Source organism: Copidosoma floridanum, unplaced genomic scaffold (assembly GCF_036245765.1).
Source record: "Copidosoma floridanum isolate Cflo_tuat_1 unplaced genomic scaffold, Cflo_Japanese_pri ptg000013l, whole genome shotgun sequence".
Classification (NCBI taxonomy): Eukaryota; Metazoa; Arthropoda; class Insecta; order Hymenoptera; family Encyrtidae; genus Copidosoma; species Copidosoma floridanum.
In genome coordinates this window covers 23,201,052-23,224,191 of record NW_028321890.1, presented here as the reverse complement: position 1 = coordinate 23,224,191, position 23,140 = coordinate 23,201,052, and the positions used below count along the sequence as shown (strand labels likewise).

General features: G+C 40.5%; 2 protein-coding genes across 2 annotated transcripts; one reads left to right on the top strand and one right to left on the bottom strand.

Annotated features, from left to right (window-relative positions):
- Positions 1 to 14,629: 14,629 nt before the first annotated feature.
- Positions 14,630 to 16,447, top strand: LOC106641937 (nuclear distribution protein nudE homolog 1-like). The gene is made up of 6 exons (XM_014356523.2): positions 14,630 to 14,897; positions 14,954 to 15,244; positions 15,324 to 15,460; positions 15,521 to 15,677; positions 15,744 to 15,874; positions 15,949 to 16,447. Exons 1-6 carry the CDS (start codon positions 14,776 to 14,778, stop codon positions 16,158 to 16,160), a joined length of 1,050 nt encoding a protein of 349 aa, XP_014212009.2. The 5' UTR covers positions 14,630 to 14,775; the 3' UTR covers positions 16,161 to 16,447.
- Positions 16,448 to 16,620: 173 nt separating this feature from the next.
- LOC106641938 (uncharacterized) lies at positions 16,621 to 18,622 on the bottom strand. The gene is made up of 4 exons (XM_089590705.1): positions 18,468 to 18,622; positions 17,911 to 18,156; positions 17,161 to 17,542; positions 16,621 to 17,096 (listed from the first exon to the last, which is right to left on the bottom strand). The coding sequence occupies exons 1-4, from the start codon at positions 18,545 to 18,547 to the stop codon at positions 16,635 to 16,637; spliced, it is 1,170 nt and encodes a 389-aa protein (XP_089446831.1). The 5' UTR covers positions 18,548 to 18,622; the 3' UTR covers positions 16,621 to 16,634.
- Positions 18,623 to 23,140: the final 4,518 nt, after the last annotated feature.

Sequence of the window (23,140 nt, the reverse complement as noted above, 5' to 3'; positions counted from 1 at the left end):
TAGTTTGCAATATTTTTTGTAACTTGGTTTGAAAATGATAAACCAAAGGTCCGTATAGAGTTTGTGTAGGCTCGTTATAACATGAAAAAGCTGACAAACTGATATCATCTTTTACGTAAACCATTACAGTTACCAAAGGATCCAACGCTACGAATTCACGACCACGAGAAAAACAGTGTTGAACCGTGGTTTCGTGTACGTGCCACACTCCTCGAAATAACGAACTGGTCATTAAAAGCAGCTTCGTTGTAGTACAGAATCTTCTTGAAATGATAAAGGTGCAATGCAGCAGTTGAAAACAGTTTTCCTCGAAACGGCAGATGATTTTTCTTTGTAGATTTAAAAAGAGAAAGAACGGGACTCATCTTTGCGCCACCATAGACATTTGGCTTTAAAAAAAATCGTGGGCAATTATTTTTTCAAATTAACTTTCGTTCCATCGAGTAAGTAAGTGGTACGCCGATCTCTAAGATGGTTAAATCTTTCGACCACCAGGAAAATTAAAAGGCATCCATTCTTATAAATATATTGTTGTTTGACAATTTACCAGCGTATACAAGTGGCTGAGTTTATGCAGAATAACACTACAGGTCTGCATATAAAATATACGATCAATGTATATAACCAGATATTGAAAATATTTATTTCGATTCGACAACCATTAACACCAAAGCAGCTAATTAAAAATAACAAGGATTTTTTGTTACTTGAAAAAGAGTTTGGTATCAAGTGCCCATTTGTTTACCATTGCACAACAAATTTTATTTGACTAAGGATTAAAATTTGAAAATAAAATTGACGAATAATATTGACGAAATATCAGCATATTCGAATTGTCTCCTTCTTCCCAAGTCTGATGGAGTGAATCCAGTGTTAGCTTCTCCGAGCACGCGAGAATCCTTCATTGCAGACATTGCATAAACATGGACGCTCTCCTGCACATACACACACACACACACACACACACACACGTACGTACGTACACAGTCAAAGGAATAGCCGCGGTGCTTTGACCCTAGCGGCAGCGAGTCTCTTGTACCTTTTCCTGGGACGTTTAATCGATATGCCGCGGTACATTATACAGATAGAGATGCATGTATACGTATGGGTATGCCTATGTTGTACCATGGATTATGAGCCGGCTCGGAGAGTTAAGGGAAATCTAGGATTTGGATTATACGTCTGGTGTGTTGAACTTAATAGGCTATTATAATAAAACGAGGGAATTGGCGCCGTTCAAGAGAAATGGCACTTTAAGGGCTCTGATGACGCTCGTACTCGCGCACACCTGTAACGTACAAACTGCTGTAATGGAAAAAAATTATGGAATTTTATGCCACAGCGTATAAGGTGTCTTTTGTTTGGTCCCAACTAGAACGTCATCAAGTGTAAGCCAGGTGTGCGTATATGTACCTGTACAGATGAGCGAGCCAAACAAAGGGTGGAAATAATTCATGGATGTTAATTTTGATGTAAATGTATTACGGCTTTTTCGTTAAAATTTTGAAGAGACACAACCAACGTCTTTAATTGTATATACGAATAGGGAGTTATTGTCATTCGTTACGTAACACCAGCTTCCCCAAAAAGATTCTCGTGTTCCACTTCACCCCCACCAATACTCGTACACACATTTTCCATTATAACGGTATACGTATTTCGTGTGCGTAACACCATATTATACTCTTCGTTTTGCAATGAAACCTCTTTAGTTTATCCATCGAGATATACTAATGGTTTATTATACCACATACTTACACGTGCAAGCGGTTCGAAAAAGAAAAGAGCGCAAGTGCTTCGGTGCATACACCGCTGCTAGCTCTTCTGAGTTATGGCGCAACATCCCCGACTCGCGAATTACAATCCTGCACATCATCTGTGTACATATACGTATGTGTGTGTGGGTGTGCGGGTACGTACATGTACGAGATGTGTTTTATTAAACTCGTCCCCGTAATCTTAAACGCGCGATGATCTTGTAATTAAATTGCAGTTTAATTGATACCTCGTGCCGTAGTGTATATATTATATGGTAACTCATTTAGAAAGTAGATGTATACATATATACACATATGAAAGACAAAGGGGATAAATTAGCTATTCATTGATTCATCGGAGATGTGGCTTCATTGATCGAGATGTTAAAAACATAGCGTCGTATATACAGTAGTGTACGTCGCTTAGCTTGCGGGACGAAAAAAAAAAACAAAAGAAAGGGTATACATATACATATAAAGGGTCGCACGATGCGCGAATCGCAAGCAGGAACTGGGGGATTAAAGAAAAATGTTTAATTAACGTCGGCGACTCGAGGAGGGGCTGTGAGAATGGGACGAATAAAAAAAAGGGAGGTGCCTATATGTGCCATTTGTGCGTTCATCAACTGTGGTGTGGGTGTGTAATAAGGTGCGTGAGAGATCTGCCGGGGCCCCCGAGAAAAAACCGCTTGTAATTGTATTACCGCACGGAGAAATGTGCACCGAAGACGACACCACTTGTTACTTTTTTTTTTTTTTTTTTTTTTTTTCTTTCGCAGCTGTTGTTTTTTCTAGATCAAGGGGACAACGCCGGAATGGGCCCTAATGAAATTTAAGTCTTTTCGCGGTGCCGAGTTTCTTCATTGACTTTTTTCGTGGGTGTGGGTTATACACGCACGAGGCAAACAGAGAGATACGTATACGTTTTCACTCGCGTGTACTTACACGTATACACTCATCACACGTGCAGTTGATTACGTAAGACATGTGCCATAATGGATCATTATCACGTATGGGGGATCGCATTGGCGGCGCGGCGAATTACACGTGAATTTTCGTGCCGAGATATTATTATTATTATTATTATTATCGTCATCGTGGTGTGGGTTAAATGAGGAATCGAGGTTGAGATTTTTTTAAAATTAATTTTCTTCCGTAAATTTAATTGGGAGGCAACTAATGCAATTACAAAGTACTCCTTGTTGATGTTTTTATATTTATAATTGGTGCATTTTAGCTGTATAATTTTTCTTTCTTGAGTGTAGATGCGAGTACGTGAGTTATTTTACGGAAATTCAAAGGGATAAAAGTGCCAAACGAAAGGCACAGAGGAAAAAGATGCACGAGAGCGTTAATTATGCCTTATAATATCTAGGGCGTTACGTAAATGGAAGCTGCTCGTAAGGCCTTGGGTACACTCGACTCGTATAAGATCACGTTCGTGCTCGCGCGTACATATCGATGCCCCCATAATCGTTATAATGAAAATTCATGGAGCTGCGGGTAAATCCATTGTAATTAATTTAATTTTCCGTACTTACATGCCAGTTAAATTTCAAATTGTGTGTGTGTGTTTTTTTTACGTTGAAAACTATCGTGAACAAGATTCATTACTAAAAAATGAACGCAAGTAGTGGTTTTGAATATCACACCTTTACATCAATACAGACGTCTCGTACGATCTTGCGTTGAATAGCTTCTAAAAAAGATTTCGATCGATAAATCCACAGCAGCCTTGTCCCCAAATCTTTATCTATACATTGGTCTCGCTAATGAAACGCTCGCTCTCCTTAAAAGTACACAATGTCAAGCTGGCAGTACAACAGAAAAATCAAATACTCTTGGCATAAATCATCATCACGTGACACCTCGAGCTAACGCCAATTTCTACAAGGTGCACTCCCGAGCATAGGGATGTACTGTACTACCCATGACCGATTTACGTGTCCATGGACGTGCGGTTAACGAAGCGCACTGACGCATGTATATGGAAATAGTAATGGTTTCCCATAATAGTCACCGACAAAGACATTGACCGGTTCTAGAGCTGTGTGCGACACCCATAGCGCCGTGTATAATAAACATACAGATCCACCCGCGCGCGAAGAAACGCGAAAGAAAGGTGCAGCGGAGCAGAGCAGGGCACCCGAGGAAATTGCCTTGTGTACTATTGCTATATCAAATTAAGAAAAAAAAAAAAAAAAAAAAAAAAAAAAAAAAAAAAAAAAAATAGAGACACGAAATAAACTCCGCGGGGCGCTGTAGCTCACACTTTTGCCATACCGATCTTTTTTCCCAAAGGTACAGGTACTCCCGAGTCAGACTCGCGTGCAGTTTGTTGGTCTTGCTCAACGTATAATGGTTGTGTTAGTTCACGTATACATGTGCATACAAACGTATGTATACACCACATGAAACGTAGCGTGTGCGCAGAGAGGACGAGCGAGCGTGACGGCTGAATTTTTTTTTCAACTCGCAGACAATGGCTAGATTTTAGGCTGTTGGCAAGCACGTGCTAGTAGCCCATCGTTCCGTACACTCTAGAGTGAAGTTACACGCGATCTCTGCACCCATGTAAGATGGTTTGGTAAGTACGTGGCAAAGGTCCAATGCAAAACTCTTATACGTACTATGTGCTCGTTTCAAAGGAGAAAATCGTTTTTCACTCGCACCTCAGAGATCGGCCAACGCGGTCACATGCTCGTATAGTTTATACTTTCGTATACGCTAAATCATTCGCAAAATTTAATCTCAAACGTAGACAAAATCGTAATAGCTGTATACGTGTGATTATAATTTTCCACACAAGCCAGCTCACAGAACTCAAAAGAGCGAAACTTTGTTAAAGCATACCTGCACCCTCCAAGATTTTCTCATAAATAATTTACGCGTTCGCTCATTTTCTCCCTCTCCCTCTCTATCTCTCTCTCTCTCTCTCGCTGTCTCTGCTTACTTGGGGTATAAACTGTTTCTACTATTTAACTCTCTCACGAACACATACCTACACTCATGTGCTTCGTCTGAATGTTTTTCAAAGTCAAAGCACACACAGCCTCGTGTACACGAGTGCATGCATGCGTGCAAGCAACAACGCCTACGCTCGCCCACGTTGTATGTACGCACTGCACAAGCATCGATGCATCTTGTGTAAGTGTATTTTATAGTGTAGTTGTTGCACGCACTCTGTGTTATCACGGCTGAATCGGTTTTTTAAAAGTATAGGTACGAGTACGCGTATACACCCACGTAAAGAACGCATGCGTTTGATCATAACTGTCGTGACGTTTATTTTATTTATTTTTTTTTTTTCATGCGTCCATACAGCTCGTATTGTGCAAAAATACATAGCATGAAACCACGTAGCTTGTAAAAATATCACTGTCATTGGCATTGGTGATTGTTACGACAAATACGTGCGTTTTTTCTGTGCTGATACAATTTAATTTAAAAAAAATTTTTTTGTTTTACTCAGCTCACATTATGTTTCACTTGCGAACGCGCTTTTGGTATGTTTGCCCGGCGTTTGTTTCCGCTGTAATCGCGCCAAAAGATAAAATTGCACACGCACGTGTTTTCACAGTTGCGTCGTAAAACCTGCGAGCGAAGATGACGGATGACCGTTTATAGTTTCGCAAGTCCCCGGTGAAATCATCCATTATACCAGGCGGACACACTTTTTTTCCTCACTCCGCAGATTGAGCAATCAATCGAAAGCCGCAAACGCGAAAAACGTAACCATGCGTACAACAACAAAGAAGAAGAAAAAAAAAATCGCGCGAACGCCAGACTAAACTCCACGGTCGAGGGCGCAAAAACTTATGGGAGCAACACACAAGCAAGAGCAATGTATAAACATAACAACGCGCATATATGTATATATAATAGAGCCATAAGCGTAATTAGCGGCTCGTATGGTTCTCCGTTGGCAGCCGCGTGTATTATCCGTCTAAGCAACGTACGTGACTCTCCTCGTTCCTTGTTCGTCTTCGTCCGAGCGACCAAGAAAGCTTACATGTACAGCACGTTGCATCGGTTGCTTTGCAATAAAAAACCAAAGGAGAAAGAAAAATAGAGAGAGAGAGAGAGAGAGGATCGGTTAGAGGTTGCAAGGGGCACGTATGGCTAGCTACCGCGGGTGCATGTATACCTACAGTATAATATGTTAGCGAGGGCTCGGGGGCACATATAACACTCAGCACACAATGCGTCTGGGAGTAACGGACTCGGGTATATGTATACCTATGCGCGTTATGGGGAGCCTTTGCTCGTCCTTTCCCATCAGACGCCTACAACGGAGGCTTGACTAGCTGCTACTGCTACGGTGTATGTATACCGAAATAGTGGTGTGTGTTGTGTGACTCTTTCAAGAGATGCGTGTGGTCGATAAAAAAAATGAATGATGAAGCTGTGATGGTTTTTTTTTTCGTAAGGTACGCATAGAAAAGCCACAGGTGGGTCTCGTCAAAGGATAACATCCTTCGGATGACACGTGCCATTCGTTCGGTCGGGGTAACAAGGTTGCTGACAAATTCCCCGTGAACGAATGCACAGCGTGAACACGAAGAAAACCCACGGGGCTTTCAACGATTCGCGCAGCGTTATACTCTCTTGCTTTTTTCCGCGCCAAGATAAACAATTGGTTATCGCTTTACAAACATACCCGCGTTCCGCGTGTGGCGTATCGTATTTTTTATTTTTGGTTCGTTCGGCTTATCTATACCCCTGGATCGCGATTTTCGAGTCCACGCGGCATCAAATGGCCCAACGATTTCAGCTGTCGTACGTCACCTCAAAGTAGGCATAATCAATACATCAACCAATTCATTACCTCCGATACCCCAACCTGCATCAACCGAGAACCGATAAATCACAGTGCCGCGTATATATCGATCTGCTTTCCCCAGCACGATAGAAAATCCTTCCAGTCCCGCTCTCGAGCAAACGAAAGTCCCTTATCTCCACCGTTGGTTCGATCATCGATAAGCCCCTTTTTTCCCTCGCCCACGTGCGTTAAATCGGACAGACACAACCCAAATAACCCATCATCGGAGGTGGAAGGAAAAAAAATAGAAATACAACCCCGTTGTTTGGTACCCCGAACAAACCGGCGCGCGATATCGGTATGATACACCTGACGCGCGTCTCGAAACCCGAGAAAGAGACAAGAGCGCTTATCTTATCACTCGCGCGTGTCTTGCGTGTGTGTATAATATATTGTACGGGGCACGAGTAGCGCTCCTCATCGAGATTATACACGACCCGGTATACGCGATACCCATACGTGCCATTGTGCCGTTCGCAATGGAAGAGAGCGCGGAAGCGTGTGTTTTCTCCTCGATGATTGTATACATGTTGCTTTTTTTTTTTTTTTTTTTTTTTTCATACGAATAAGTAGCGCTAAAGTCGGCGTCTCGTAATTTAATAAATGATTCATCGCCAAAGTGTGCACGGCAGGAGGAAGCGCTCGACGAGTTTGGTATGTGCATCCTCCTCCGTTCGGCGACGCGGATGTGGGAAAAATGATGAGTTGCCTTGCCATTACGTACATTACCAGCGTGCGATCGAGTATATTCGGAGGAGGAAGGGCGATGGCTTCTGCGAAACGAGAATGTTACCCGTACGTAGTGGGGGCCATTTAAGTGTGTATTTTTTTACTCGGTGCCATTGAACATTGGTCTCTAATCGGGTCGATTAATTGCCTCGACTAAACGTATATTATAGCTATCATACGTGATCTACTTTTAAGTAGATTATACCGAGCATGTTACTACATGAGAATATGGTAACCCGGTGAACTTGTTTGGTTACACTTCAGATGGCAATCATGATTATACAAAACGCCATTGAGTCATTATTTAAAGAGCATCAATTGCGCCATTTTAACGAGGGGGGGGGGGAAGAAAATAACGTAAACTCGATGCGAGCGTGAAATTTCATAGAATACGGATGGAGCGTGTGAATCATTGAATGAGCAATCCACTTATATTCGAGCTTCAAGAGAGTCGCTTACCACCTATATACGGGTCCTCTTGATTCGTTTACAAACGCGGAAAAGAACCGTCCTCGCATCGTTTGGCGCAAAAGCACTGCGTCTATAGGTATGAAAAAAAAAAAAAAAAAAAAAAAGATACACTTTCCAGGTCGTCGTAGCTGGGTATACGGTTGCCGGTTGTATACTCGGTTGCGAAATAGCTGACGAGCGCGATATATACACACGGCAAATACGTGAGTCACATATGTTCTCGATCGGCGCGCCTCGCGCATTTGTGTGTTTCTCCGTACTTATCTATTGCTCGGTGAATGATTCACTTGGAGCGTATTGGTAATTAACCTTTTTTTTTCTTGCTCCTAAGAATTTTCTCGCACGTGATTTTGCAAAGTCTATTTTGGTTTATCTACCAGCACAGGTATGAAAAAAATGTAGGAGGCGGTGATCGGTAATGTGCGCACACTGTATCGTTGGTGGTGAAAGCGTTTCTTGATCCGAATTTTGTGAATGAAAAAGAAAACTGTATTCCATATGCTTCGTGTGTACCTACTTAACTTTTTCTCGCTATTTTTCGGTGCCCACTACGTTGTAGTAGAGAAAACAGTCACAGGATTTTACGTGGTAAAAAACAAGTCCACATTTATTATCCATCGTATAGCACACAATAACAGAACGCGTAACTCTGAGCTGGTAAAATTTGTAAAAATGAAAACATGTAAATCACGTTAAGCACTTCAAAGGCGTATAAATTTCATTTTCATTGTAGCCCAACCGATCGGCACAGCATACGTTAGGAAGACCACACACAAGGTACAGGCATACCTACCCATGCAACCAATGATGGGTACAACTCTGCGAAGGAATTTAAAGAATCTCTTCTCCGAACGCATTCACCTCGATTTCTCTCCTGGCGCCCGTACCTTGCATTTTACGATGTTTCCCAAGATTTCATACACACGCGCCTATATAAGTTAACTACAAATAATACCCAACACCCGCACTCCCCCTCCTGGACTATGATCCATTTTCCACGGCAGGTACAGGCTTGGCTACTCATTCGGTATACCAAAGCTGCTTCTCGTTATAAGATTAACGGGGCTTGCATTACCTTCCCGACTCCCCAGCGCCTATGTATACACGTGTACACGTAATATACGTATGAATGACCGCGGCACGCACATGTATAAATATATTATACGCGATTGGATCGGCCGATTATACGCGTCCCAGTTCTTTTTCTATGCGTTTAGATGCATATTACATATTATATAGCCTCTCGCGTGTGTATACGCCTAGAAAGGTGTAGCGACCGAAATACGGATAAACGAGCGCTGCTGCGGTACGCGTGAGTGATATTTCACAAGAGGATGGAAAAATCGCTTGATTGACTGAGCAATGGCTTATTTATTCGCGATTTGATTTGTAATAATTTTCACCGTAGGAAGGAGGATCGCTTTTTAATTTTTTTTTTTGTTTCAAGTTTCAAAAGTTAAATTTGAAACCTTTCGAGGAGCAAAGATATAGCGAAGGTGCCTATATAGGAGCACTCTCTGGAATTAAATATTTCTTACGAGCGACGTCTGAAAAATCCACCAAAAGCACGAGCGCGACGGATTTCACATCATTTTGGGATTACTGTCGAATTCAATCCTTTCGTCCTTCCTGTCCTACGTGTAATATCCTCCCAAAGGGCAAATAATCAATAGGAAACCTATTTCCCGCTGACGTGGCACCGTGGGACTGTATTGGAAGAGAAGGCGTCATGTGGCAGCAGTGCACCGTTGTTCCCTCCAAAAAAAGTGGGGGGGGGGGCGTATGAGAAAAGGGACACGCGCTGCGAAGGGAAACCCCTAAAAAAGCGTCTTTCTCGCAGCATGTGTCGGCCGGGCTCTGCTGTACAACAGGTACACAAGAGTATAAGAGTTCTCTCGTACCTGCCTTTTCTCCTTCTTCTTCGCATGACAATGGGCGCAGAGGCGCTAAATCGACGCGGAGTCAACGATCTCTCGGAATACGATACGGGGAAAAAAAGGGATCGTGTTTTGAAAGATTAAGTAGGATTTTCTTCCATTAGAGACTTTTCCAGCTCCAAGATCCACGGTCCTTTCCTTTTCATGCTCACTAGCGAGGATTAGATAGATTTGGGAGGTTTGCCGAGCTACATGGGATTTTGAAGGGAGTCTAAAGCTTTTTTCTCTATACTTGTAATTCTGAGGTTGCAAGTTTTTTTTTTTTTTCTTTTTTTTTTTCTTGTGAGTGGGATGAAAAATGCGTGGGAAATTTTATTAATCTCTAAACTATTTTATCACTCAATACACCGACTAGAAATGAAAAATAGCAACAGATGAGTGATTAATCCACTCATGTACTGGTGCTTTTTTGTCATTCAGAGAATCAACAGTAATTTTCACCACTTGCACGGCAATAATAATTAGTTCCAATTTTTCACTAGTCTCGGTATACACATTCGTGTGATCTGCCATAATTTAACTACCGACAAAAACATCCAATGAATAATTCGTACACCTCCCGGAGTTGGTCCTTTAAAAAAAAATCACCCATACTCGGCGTTTCAATTGAATCCTCTCCAATTTCCCTATCGCGACCGGCATCCCCGACAAAAACTCGCTCAGCGTTAACCACGATCTCGAGGGGAAAAGAAAAACTCCCCTGTAAAATTTCTCCAAGCGTATACCCTCGAGGCGCGTAACACACGACGACGTAATCACCGTAGCCGCAAAAACAAACCGATGATCCCGTGACGATTTGATCATATATTCGAAGCCTGGCGCGTTCTCCCCGACACTTTTTCCTCGACACCACGGTGCACGCACGCGATTTGTTTCGTTCGCTCTTTGTTGCGCATATTTGTACCCGCACGCGCTGCGAGCCTTTCTCTTTTTCTCGCCGAGCGAGTCTCTGCTGTTTTTTTTTACTCCTCCCCCCTCCCCCCGGGAAATGAACAAAGAGCATTCTTCGATATTCCAGCCGATACGCGACAAAAAAATCGGCACGGGATACCGATCTGCGAATCGGCAGATCGGAAAAGCCTTTTCTCGAAGGGCCTCTCGTTGCCATTGACCTTAGCAGCTCACTCCGCGGGACGCGTGCACACCGATCCTCGGCTCGTTTACTGTTATCCCGGCTATGCGCTTCAAGCACCAACGAGACCACGTACACGTATATATACCGATCTAGTTTGGGTCTCACGCGCTTTATGGGCCTAGATGAGTTGTGACTACCTCAGACACCGTTCTCGAGAAACGCTCAACTATACCATGACAATTATCCGGTGGTTGTTTTTTTTTTATTTTTGCTACAAGAACGGGTCGCGACATCGTTCCGGCGAAGCGGGTAAAAAAACTCGTTGTAAAAATTTCGCGGGGGACGACACTTGTGTCTCCGTGAATATTCTCGGAATCGTTTCGTGGTTCTTGTTCGAGAGTGCGATTTTTATGCGTCGAGAATGTCGGGACGAGGAGAGAAAAAAGATGAAAAAACAAATCCAATGGCCTCTTCTCCCCCACCTCCAACAACCTCACGGTCGTTTAAAGGAACTCTCGAATCGAACGAGGAGCAGAGAGCAAAACATCGTGCGCTTCCCATGATGGAAGAACACCATACACACGACTCGTACATAGTAGGAAAGTATCGAGACTCGTAAGTACCTCCTTTCTGTACGTGTACACCCATATATGTATACATAATACAGCAGACCGCAATCATATCGTAATTATCTCCTCTCAACCCCTCGGCGCGCAATAAAATACAAGACGAAGAGCCGACGTCTAAACTCATCTCGATACCTGACGTGTAAGAGTTTGAAAAATGAACTAAAAAGCTTCTCGCTCCGACGTCAAATGACAAATAAAAAAAAGACACCAACCTCGGCACTGATTACACCCCTGACAGTGATACCGATCATGGGGGCGAAGCGCACCTCGACACCAGGTTCCAAGCCAAGCTCGGCGTCCCTCTCCACGTAGAGGTCCTCCCGCAGGATGTAGGGGCTCTTGGAGCGCTCGAGGACCCTGCGGCCCTTGACTATCCTGCCACCGGGGAGCTCGGTGAGGCCCCTGTAGCCCGACTCTATGGAGTTTGAGCTCGCGTAGCTCGGCTCGGTGTAATGGATCAGGGAAGCCGGCTCGGTGCTCTCCTCCTGGGCAGGCACCGTTGCCTCCACCGTCCCGCACCCAAGGAACGCCAAGAGCACCAACAACGTCAGCGGAGACATTTTTCTGCTTTTTTACTCTCTCTACCTGTACTTTCCTCACTCACGGGGCATTTTCGAGTAGTCTTCGACCGACACTTACCGATTTTTCTGTCTCACCGAAGTACACGCGAGCACATAATACACACTTTTCCCCTGTTATCTCCCCCTTGACCTGATGCTTATCGATCCCCTGTGGTTTCAGTAATTCTCGAGCTTATCACAAATCCCACGTTCCCGTCAACAAAAAAACAACGAGATCGGTACGGCGACACTCCTCGTCATCACGTAGCCTCGAGCCGCTGCTCCTGCAGCATCAGCCTCGTCGTCCTCCGTCTACTCGGTCTTTTACCTGCCATCTCTCACCACCAATACAAGTACCCGCGCGACTCCAGCTCCGCGGTATAAAGTGCCAGGTATATTGGGTGCGGGAGTGACCTTCTATCACTCTTACGTGCACTCCTCGCGTATTACGTATAGGTACGCGCACCCAACTGCACGCGTTTGTTTTCACTTTCCGCTCACTTTCGCATCGGCAGTGTACATCGGTGCACACACACGCGCGCGCGCGTAACTTGCACTACCGATCTCCACGATTTTATTTATTTTTTTGTTTGCTCCTCTCCGGTGTTCATTCACCGCATAATGGTACAAGTACACACATCTGAGTCACATGGTGTGTTGGGATATATACTGTTGGCTCTTGCACCTTAACTGTTAATGCACTGCGCGTACGAACACAGAGACAAGATACCTGTATAAGGAGGAGGGGGAGGGGCGTATCTCGCGGCCGAAAACTGGTTTCTCGTATCCGTGGACCAGAACGACGCGGCAGGATAGAGGATAACAAAACCAAGGAGGGAGGGAGAGAGTTTTGAAATTTCAAACCGTCGTCGCGCGGGTGAAACGTCCACCCAACCCCGCGCGTCCGTCTTCTTTGTTGGAACTTGGGGGCCCCCCCTTGGCCTTTTATCGTCTCTCGGTGGCTCCTTTATATTTTTCTACTATCGCGCGACCTGCTTTTATCTCCGGTGCGATAAGACACGCAGACTCGCGGACACGCGTGGCTCGTTGATAGGGAAAAAAAAGCCCGCTTGGAAGACAATGGGAGAATGAAAAGGTGGTCGAGGGTGGGTGTGTGCTCGAGGGAGGGAAAAAGGTAAAAAGAAAAAAAAAAAAAGAGTAGACGGTGTGTACACGGGAAGAGGAAGCGCAGGTACCGCGAGCTCCTGGCTGGGCTGTGGGTGCGGTTTGACTGGCGAGTATTAACTCCTGGACGCGGTGCCGCGGTGAACGCTCCGCTCGCTGCCGTCCACCTCTCCTGTTGTTTCCCTCCTCCTCCTCCTCCTCCTTCTTTGCTACCTCTCGCTCTTCTCTCTCTCTCTCTCTCTCTCCCTCCTGTTCGTTATTGCTGCGCCACACAGTCCAAAGACTCGCGCTGCACGGAGCTGTGGGTACCTATATACCTTGGTATATGTATGGCTATACGTAATGTATAATGTATTTCATGTACAGGTTCATATATATATATATGCGTTAGCATGTCGCGGGGCTTTTTTGAACCAAGCACGGTATACACTAACAAAAGGTGGCGGTGCTGAACGCGAGCTCACGTGACCATCTGTCGCCCCCCCCCCCTTCCATCTTTACTGCGCTATATTTTTTCTACGTCACGCAGGTTGTGAAACAGGTGAGTCCCCTCTTTGCCGTCCGATGCCCTCCTCCACCATCTCAACGTGTACTATATGGTTTACTTGCACGCTCGACATGTTATCTATATGAGGATGTATAAAATTTTTACAGGAGAGAGACTCGCTCATATATATACATTGTTTGACTCACGAGGATTAAATAATGTATGATGTAGTATGTGGTATCGGTAAGTGAAAAATCGGTTGCTCTCTACGATATGAACAGGTATTTTCGGTAGAATTTGGCACTATAGCGAATAGAGGGAGAAACACACACTTTATTTTCACCACTTTTTTTAATAAACTTCTTTGATGTCACATAATTAAGATCGGTATTTCTGTCCACTCCAGTATAAACTCTTTTCTCTTGCCGATAGACTTTATTTAATTCTAATCAATATATACAATGTATAAAGAGACACTTAAAGGTGCACGGTGTTTTGCATGTAACGATTTACTGTAGATGGGTGTAGCCATGGTAACGATTGGGTGTACCACAAACGACCGTTCTGACGCCTACACCGAGTGCCGACCGAGTTGCAGGTTGGTCTAGAGTGTTGTCTGACTCCAGGCGCTCGTAAGCCTATATTTACCGAAAATCGGTAAATCGTTGAGTACATTGTCGTACAGCCTCGACTTTATTTAAATCTTCTTTCATAATCCATGTATGCACCAAGAATACACATATTCTACACAAAGTTGTTCAAACGTAAAAATACTTATTTGAGAACAATCTTACTTGAGAAAAGTAACAAACAAATTCCAAGTATTGCTTCCCCTGTTGCGACGCATAACATCACAAGTTAATCATAAAACACCAAATCGTTACGTCATCGCGTGTTCGTCGATAACTTTGCGAGTTCAAATATTTATCTCCCTCTCTTTTTCGGCAATGGCAATTTTTCGGTTCTACCATTCTTACAAATGTAACCCGACAAACCGAGCTGTTACCTATTTCAGTTTTACCTGGAACTTTGGAGCGATATCGTCTCCAAATTTCCTCACTCTGTTATTGTTTACACCACATAGTCGATAGGGTGCGAAAGTTGATTTCACCGCGCAGTTTCGTGCCGTTTCACCCGTGGGCACATCGAGTTCGACCAATTATCCTTGATTAGCGCGGCAAACATGAGCGCGCCCGAAATAATCGTCTCCGCGAACACGTCCCTAGGGGACCTCTCGGTGTGCTCGACTTCCATCACCGAGGAAATACAGCAGTGGAAAAGAAAATTCCTCGACCTGAGTATGAGGTAAGTGCCCTTTGGCCAAACCCCGAGCCAAGACTAACCACCCGATGACCACGCAGGGAACAGATGATCAGTGCAGAGTTCAACGAGTACCAGAAGAGCTCGACGGCCTACGAGCAGGAAATGGAGGTGTTGTTCAAGCAAACGGAGACGGTGGCCGACCACCTGCGACGCATCAACAAGGACCTGGAGGGCAAAAACAAGACCATCAAGGACAAACTGAAATCCCTGAACGTCTTCGTTGACGAGCTACAAACCGAGTTACGGCTAGTCAAAGTAGACAACGAAAAACTCTCGGAGCGCAACGTAACTTTGGAGATGGACAACGACAGGCTCGAGCGTACCAACAGGTATTGGTATTTCGTGTACATACCCTATATGGAGTCGATCCACGCGAGTCATTTGTGTACATAATTTTGAATCCCAAAGGGAACTGAAAGTTGTGGCAGAGGAGAAGGATCGGCAGTTGAACGAGACCATTGAGAAACTGGCCCTGCTCGAGACGGACTTGGAAAAGAGTTTCAACTGCTACGAAACCATTCAGCGGTTGAAGGACGAGAATAGAGGTAGTATACGCGATTATCTCGGGTGTTGAGCAACGTTTTCGAGGGTTTGGTTTGTTGCAGATCTGTTGACCCACTTGACGATAGAACAGCGCCACCGGAAGAGCACCGGCCCGAACGACGAGACGGACAACAGCCTCGAGGCCTTTGCTGGTCTCAGTTTCCAAGAGCGCGTCAAGCTGATCGAACGAAAACTCACCAGCCGTAAAAGCCTCAACGAGTGCGTATAGCGTTTTATTTTTTTTTCTTTTTCGCGGAAATTTAACCATTTCTCTGTTTCGCGTAGATTGAAAAGCAAATTGGGTGACGAAGAGAGGAGGAAATCGAAATTTGACGCCGAGAAGGGCCAACTCGGCATGCAGATCGGTACAAGGCACAACTTCAGGGCAGTGATAGACGAGCTGAGGGACGCCGAACGTAAGAATCTTAAAGGCTCCGTTTGCGTGCATCTCTGTAAAATAACACGGGTATTTTTTTTTTTTTTTTTTTAGCTTTGCCGAAAAAACCTCGCAATCGCTGGCCATTTAAGAAAAAGCCATTGTCCACCTGCACCGTCGAGGAGTACTTTTTGAAACAATCGACTTGCGAGCCTCAGCGCAAAAAGAAGAAAAGCATCCTCGGTTGGACTCGCATAAAGAGCACCATTTTCAAGCCAGAGGCCAAGGACTTGTGCAAAAGTACCGCAATCCTCATCGACAAGTGAAATATTTGGGATGCATGATTTTCGTTTTAATCCTTTATTATATTAACTTTAACTCACTGTGTAACGACAATTGACCGCGATGCGTGCGTGTTTTTACAAAACAAAAAATTACCCAATTAATTTTATCGTCTCGATGAGACGTGGCGTTTGAGTGTCTTTTTCTTCAAGAGACGATTGATTTTATAGATCAAAAATATAGTTTCCGTGTAAATTATCGAATTATTTCATAAATGTATGTGTATACAAAAAAAAAAAAAACCAAAAAAAGATTGTAATTTATGACATGTAAATAAAAGTAGCGCAACAATTGCTTGGCCATCGTCTACGTGCTTCCTTCCCAATAGTATAATACCCAACCAAGGTTTTAAAAACGAAAAGGTACACATGATGCAAACTGATGACGGGAAAAAAAGCTTTTTATTCGTATCTTCTAAAACAAAAAAACAAAAAATCCCTGAAAAAGCGAAGCCGAGCTCAGTTGGTAGGGGGCGGCAGCTCCGAGGGAGTCCAGGATATATCGACGGACTTGCCGGTCTTGGCCGATTCCTCGCAAGCGCTGGCGATCTTGCTCACCGCGAGTATCTCCTTCGGGTGGACGAGCGGCTTGGCCTTGCCGAGCACGACGTCTATGAACGCCTCCATCTCGTAGTGGTAGGCCAACTTGAATCGGCTGGCGAACGAGTAGTAGATCGGCGGCCGGCGCTGACCGGCAAGGCCGATCTGGGTGGTCACGCAGTGGAGGGGCTGCTCGTTGGTCGCGTCGATCATGCCACGAGGACCAAACACCTCGAGCCGCTGGTCGTAGCCGTAGCAGGAGTTGCGCGACAGGTCGACCGTGCCCACCGTGCCCGAGGGGAACTTGAAGATCGCGACCACCGTGTCCCAGTCCTTGATGCCCCTGATCTCCGGGATGTGGGCCGTTGCGTAGACAGCGACCTACGGAATCGTGTCTTGGCTCTCGTACAATGGTACACGGTTAAAGTATGTGATGTACGCTCACCTTGGTCGGGTACTCGCCGATCGTGTAGGTCATGAGGTCAATGTCGTGGACCATGCAGTCGTGGAAGATGCCGCCGGATATCTTGAGGTAGTCGATGCTCGGCAGGGGTGAGTCGCGGGCGACCAGTTTGATGGTGTGTACGTGGCCGATTTCGCCACTGCGCAATCGTTGCCGGACGTTGGAGTAGCTGGGATCGAAGCGCCGATTGAAGGCGCAGAACAGGGGCTTGCCGAACTTATCCGCCGCTTCGTAGCACTTGGCCGTGTCCTCTGGATTCTCGGCGATCGGTTTTTCGCAGAATACGGCTTTTTTCGCTTCCAGGGCGCGCGTCACGATCCCCTCGTGGGTGTAGGTCGGCGAGCAGACCACGACCGCGTCGACCCTTTGATTTTTCGTTTCAATTTAGTACATGCGGCGGTTTTTCATTTAAACAAAATTTTTTTTTTTTTTTTCCTTCATAATATGAAAAAAGTATACAATGGTCTCACGAATTATGTACTCACTCTACTCGCTGCCTCAATCAATTTTTGAATTTTTATCTGTTTTTATTATTTTTCACACGTATTGTGATAAGTTTATCACAGATCAATATTATTACTATATTTATTTTGATTATTGATTTTTAACTATAAAAAAAAAAAAAACATCTAATCAGTTTTGATGATAAAATGTTGGAATAATAAATAAACTATTTTTATATTTCTGTTGAAAAAAAATCGTAAGAAATTTTATCAGTTACTTAACACTTACTTTGGATCTTTGTAAACGCGATCAGCATCTTTACTGTGGAGAATAATGACATTTTCAAGGTTCCAGTACTGCTTGATGTCGGCCGATTTACATTCCAAATCATCGACGACGTATAAGATTTTTGCACGACTGTTGTTAATTAAGTTTGAAAAATGAATGGTGCCAGCACGACCTACGCCGAAAATCGCGACTCCGATGACGCGATCTTTTGATTTGTCACCTTTCATAGCACAATCCTTCACGTATCTGATTTTGAACCAATTGCACAATTTATAAAATAATTGAATTTTATGGTGATGATGATGATACAATATTATTTTTATGAGGACCTAATTCAATCAAATATAAAAAAAAAACATTTTATAAAAATTTAATTTAATATTAAGAATGACAATTATAAAATATGTTGAAAAATATTTCAGCATGATATTAAATATTATCAAAGTGAAAATCATAGGTACAAACTATATTAAAATTGTACGATTAAAACCTCTTTCTAAGTATACTACATTTGCTCGTTTTTTTAAGTCAATAGGTACTTTTGTTTAAAAACTTACTTTGCGTAGAGGTAATCCTCAGCTGCGGGCTGGGTTTTTTTAAGGTAAGGCGAGTCGTCTTTAAATTTAGCAGTAGCCATTGTGTCAGTCTTCGAATAAACGCAGAAGCCAGAAGTTTTGAGTTCCAAAGGAAAAACGCGAGTGAGAGATTTTGAAACAATTCGAGCTATATAAGAACGATACGAAGTAGTGGGGGAAGATCTGAAAATGCCTTAATCTTATTATAAAAATTATTTATCACATTACATACAACATGGTTTCATAGTTAACATCATGAAAAAAATTTAATTTTTTTGAATCAAGAGAAAATACTTTTTCTATGCATGTAAAACTTTAAAAAAAATTTTTTGATTTAAAATTTATAATTTATTATGTTTAATATTATTTGGCTAATAACATGTATTGATTAGACTATAAATTTAAAAATTTATGTATTTATCGCTTGATCTAACATTCACAGTTTAAAGTTGACAGAGGTTATCTACAGTATGGAAGTATCTTATCATTTATTAGTTTCTTTCCAATTTTATATTTTTCGTTTCCTGACGTATACCAGCCAATTGTATGATCTCAAATAAAGCTTAGTAATGTTCTGACTGATTTTGTAATCGCTATCAGCATGAAAAAGCAAAGTTATCTTTTAAAACAAATGAATGAGCAAAAATTAATGTTAAATCTCACTGATGATGACTTTTCATTAATTCTGGAACAATTTTAGAGATAAAACAGTCTAGTTGCTTATCTTTTATTTAATGGTTATTACTTACAAGTAAATTAAAATTGTATTATGATTATTTTGGTAAATTGAGCTACATTTTTTTTTATCAATGTAAACAAAAACAACTTCATTGATAAAAAAAATTTTTGTAGTTCATGTTCAGAAGATTTTTTTTACACTTTATTTTAGTATTTTTTTTATCATCAATGAGCATATTGGCCTCATTTCAAATCAATTTAAGAGTAAGCATATATTTAAAAAAATTTTTTAAATAATTTCTTGTATTGCTTGATGGACTACAAAAATTACTATTAATTATAATAAACAAGTTATTAATTATGAATTTATAAATAATTAATACTCTATTCATATTGATCGTGAATACTTGACTTCAAATTCATATAATATGTATTAAGGGGATTCTGATGTTAAGTTACAAATTTTAGGAATGTTTTGAAAAATTTTAACTACAAATTTTATCAGACACATATTTAAATTTTAGGCTCCTTAGCTTCACAGTTTTTGAAAAATTAATTCACGAAATGACACGTATTCGTATGGGAACGGTAGTTTTTTATGAATAAAAATCTTTAAAAATTTCTATATACATAAATATATTAAACATAAATTTACAAAATATAGTCTCTTTTAAAGTTGGTTGTACGAGCCCTAACAAAGAACAGTTAGTTACAGCATTTAATTGTGTGTATTAAATGTAAAAATCAATAAAAATCACAAAAACAAAGTTTAGATCCAAATTAAATATTTTTACAATCTCTCTTTGTATAAAATCATTATAATCAACGTATGTTTCAAGACAACTAGATTATCAGGGTATAAGATTTTAAAGAGTATAAGGTATTAAAAAAAAAAAAAAAAAAAAAAAAAAAAAGTGAATGATCAACGATATATACTGTAGTTTTTAATAAACACATATGCATACGTATGTACACTACTGTTTGGCTATGATCATTTAAGTGGCATCTGCTTTTAGTTATAGCTGATATATTTACTCTTGTTTTCAATAAGCTATACTTATTTCAACATAAAATGAGAGGAATCATGGATAAAATAAAGAAAAACCAGATTTTTTTAACAATATTTTTAATATATTAATATTGGTATAACGTAATATTTAAATAATATAGGATTACACTTAAACTAGTACAATCATTTTTGTCGTTAAGTAGCGAAATTGCACAACAACCTAATGAACTTTTTTTTTCTAGAATAAAATCGTACCAAATTTGCATAAACTCAAGGTCTTGCTAGCACGGCTGCTCGCCATAGATTACTATCGCTTTATCATCTCGTCGCTTATAACTCGTCTATATTCGAATATTTATCTACATTTTCTACGCATACTTAGCCTAGTTAGCGAGCATCTTTCTGCAGTTTTTATTAGGAATCTGCACTATAGAACATATACTTACAAAAGTTCACACACACTTACACATATACATACATGAACATACATAACAGCCTTGCTGTTGATACTTTTTTATTTAACCAAAAATGTTTCTTCTTATCATTCAAAAATTATGATACAGAAGATTAAAAAAAAAAAAACACTTTGTATTAAAATCATTGCTAAAAAAATCAGTAAAAAGGTACAATACCTTACATATTTAAATTGTCCAATCATCGCACCGACTAAATGAACGTTCAACTTCTAGTTTTTAAATCGCACCAGGCAATTATTATTCTTCATAAAAAGTTCATTCTTCATATTTACACTCGTACTTTGTATTTTCTAACTACATATACAAAAAAAAATTATAAATGAAACGCTAATTTACCTATGGAATGTTTTTCCAAGTATGAAGGGTTTCTTGTTGATTATTCGGTACATCACAAAAAGAACATTAATAAAGAGCATTAATTGACGCTTTTAAAAAAATTAATTGCTTAGAATATAATTAGAATAATGGATTATTTGTCATCGATATCAAACAATCGTTGAACAAACCTCAGATTCAAAGATATGTATCCTTCTTTCATGATTTTACATTTGAAGTATGTTTGCTTTCAAATGCAGTATTTTTAATATAAATATATTTTATTTAATATATATATATATATATATATATATATTTATAACATATTAGATTATAGTTTACTCTGAACTTGAAATTTTTTTTACGCTATAACATTTCAGTACGAATTAAAAAGTCTAACATTTATAATAATAAAGCGTTTCATGAAAAATATGATGGAATGATTTTCGACAAAAACATAGCTTTATCAAATTTTGACGAGTATCAATGAGTAGAAATTTGGCAAGTTAAGACTATATTTAAATTTATGTGCCTAAGTACCACTTCAAGTTGCAACAAAGAGAAAAAAAATCATATTGTTCAACAATAAACTTGAAAAAAGTGCTTTTGCGGTGTATATACGTTCGCATTATTCGACTCGATTATTTTACATTTATAGACGTTCTTATTATCTAGAAATTTATTGATTTATTTATTTATTTTTATTGCACAATATGTTTAACGCTGTATTTTCAGTAATTGCACCTGCATCAGTTTATGTATATATATATTTTTTTTTGGCAGAAACTGCAAATACACGTCAAAGAGTCCGCGAAAATTGCACGTAGGCCGGCTTTTCATTATTTTACCGCAGGAAGAAAAGAAATGGCAATTTAGATTAAAAAAGAAATTCGTACATAAATCGAAAGATTATCATACGATTCAGGTTAAACTAAAGCTTTAAGCTAAGAACTATTAATTTATGTAAATTAAGTTGAAGTGTATGTTAAAGATTTTTCGTTATCAATAGATTAGGAAGACTTTTGTAATATTTGCTGTTTATATACACATTATTATTGTGTAGATTTTTATGCTAACGAAGCTAATATTATGCGTTTAAAATTTATAAAAGTTAAGTCAAGGTGAGCAGTGACGAGCAAAACGTACATTAAATCAGCAATTGACAGCAGTATATACATATCTTGTCTGTGTTAATGATAACGCAAAATAAAAATGAGTTTATTTTAAATTTTTTATAATTGAAAGAAAAATGTAGCTTTCCACGTATTTCAGCCGTTATTTGATTGCTTTCGTCATGGACATTATGACATGTGTGATAATAGTACATTCGCTTTTTCAAATTAGAGAAATTTAAAACCACTTGTAAAATTGATTTCTTAAGGAAAAAATGATACAAGGAGTGTACTTTGGTTTTGAATATTAAATAATCTCGTAGCTCGTTTCTGCTCGGGGACTAAACGTTTGGAACAATAATGAAATCTAACTAATATACATAATATATTGGATAAAACACGCGCGAAATTAAAGTTATTTACGCAATATATAATCTACATAAAGTACATTTTATTCAATTAACAACAAGAAATATAATCTATAATGTAGTGCACGTATGCGGTGATACGTATAGTTTGATATTTATACGTCATATTAGCAATTTGTGCTTAATAATGAGATTTTTTGAACCACGTGAAATATGGTGTTAGAAAAGCCAATAGGAATATCAGCTTTTTGGTACCTTTTCTCAGTTTAAGCGATCATAAATGACGCATTTAATTTTTGTAACTAGACTAGAAAAAGTCGTGCCCATTGTGTAAAAGAGGCACATTGTAAAACAATGATTATTTATTAATCATCCTACTATAATTTTTCGGGTCCCACTATTCATTGCTTTTCGTAGGAACGACTGTTTTCATTTACCTTCTCGCTGTTTCTCGAAAACTCGGAAGTATTTTTACGTTCGATATATTAATATTTCTGAGGATAAAAACCATCATTTGTCTATTCGTTTTTTCATGCTAAAAAATCGATAGCAAAAATTATATATGTGAACCATCATGAGAACGACTCAAATTCAAACGTGATGGTATAAACATTTTAAATATTCTCTACGACCTTATCAATAAAAATCCAAGCTTCTTACTGTCAAAATGTTGATTCGATCTCCGCCAGAAGTCGAA

Coding starts and splice junctions, on each gene's coding strand:
- LOC106641937 (XM_014356523.2), top strand. CDS start 14,776: ATGAGCGCGCCCGAAATAATCGTCTCCGCGAACACGTCCCTAGGGGAC. Junction 14,898..14,953: donor TTCCTCGACCTGAGTATGAG/GTAAGTGCCCTT, acceptor ATGACCACGCAG/GGAACAGATGATCAGTGCAG. Junction 15,461..15,520: donor GTTGAAGGACGAGAATAGAG/GTAGTATACGCG, acceptor GGTTTGTTGCAG/ATCTGTTGACCCACTTGACG.
- LOC106641938 (XM_089590705.1), bottom strand. CDS start 18,547: ATGGCTACTGCTAAATTTAAAGACGACTCGCCTTACCTTAAAAAAACC. Junction 18,157..18,467: donor GAGGATTACCTCTACGCAAA/GTAAGTTTTTAA, acceptor GTTCAAAATCAG/ATACGTGAAGGATTGTGCTA. Junction 17,543..17,910: donor CGCGTTTACAAAGATCCAAA/GTAAGTGTTAAG, acceptor GAAAAATCAAAG/GGTCGACGCGGTCGTGGTCT.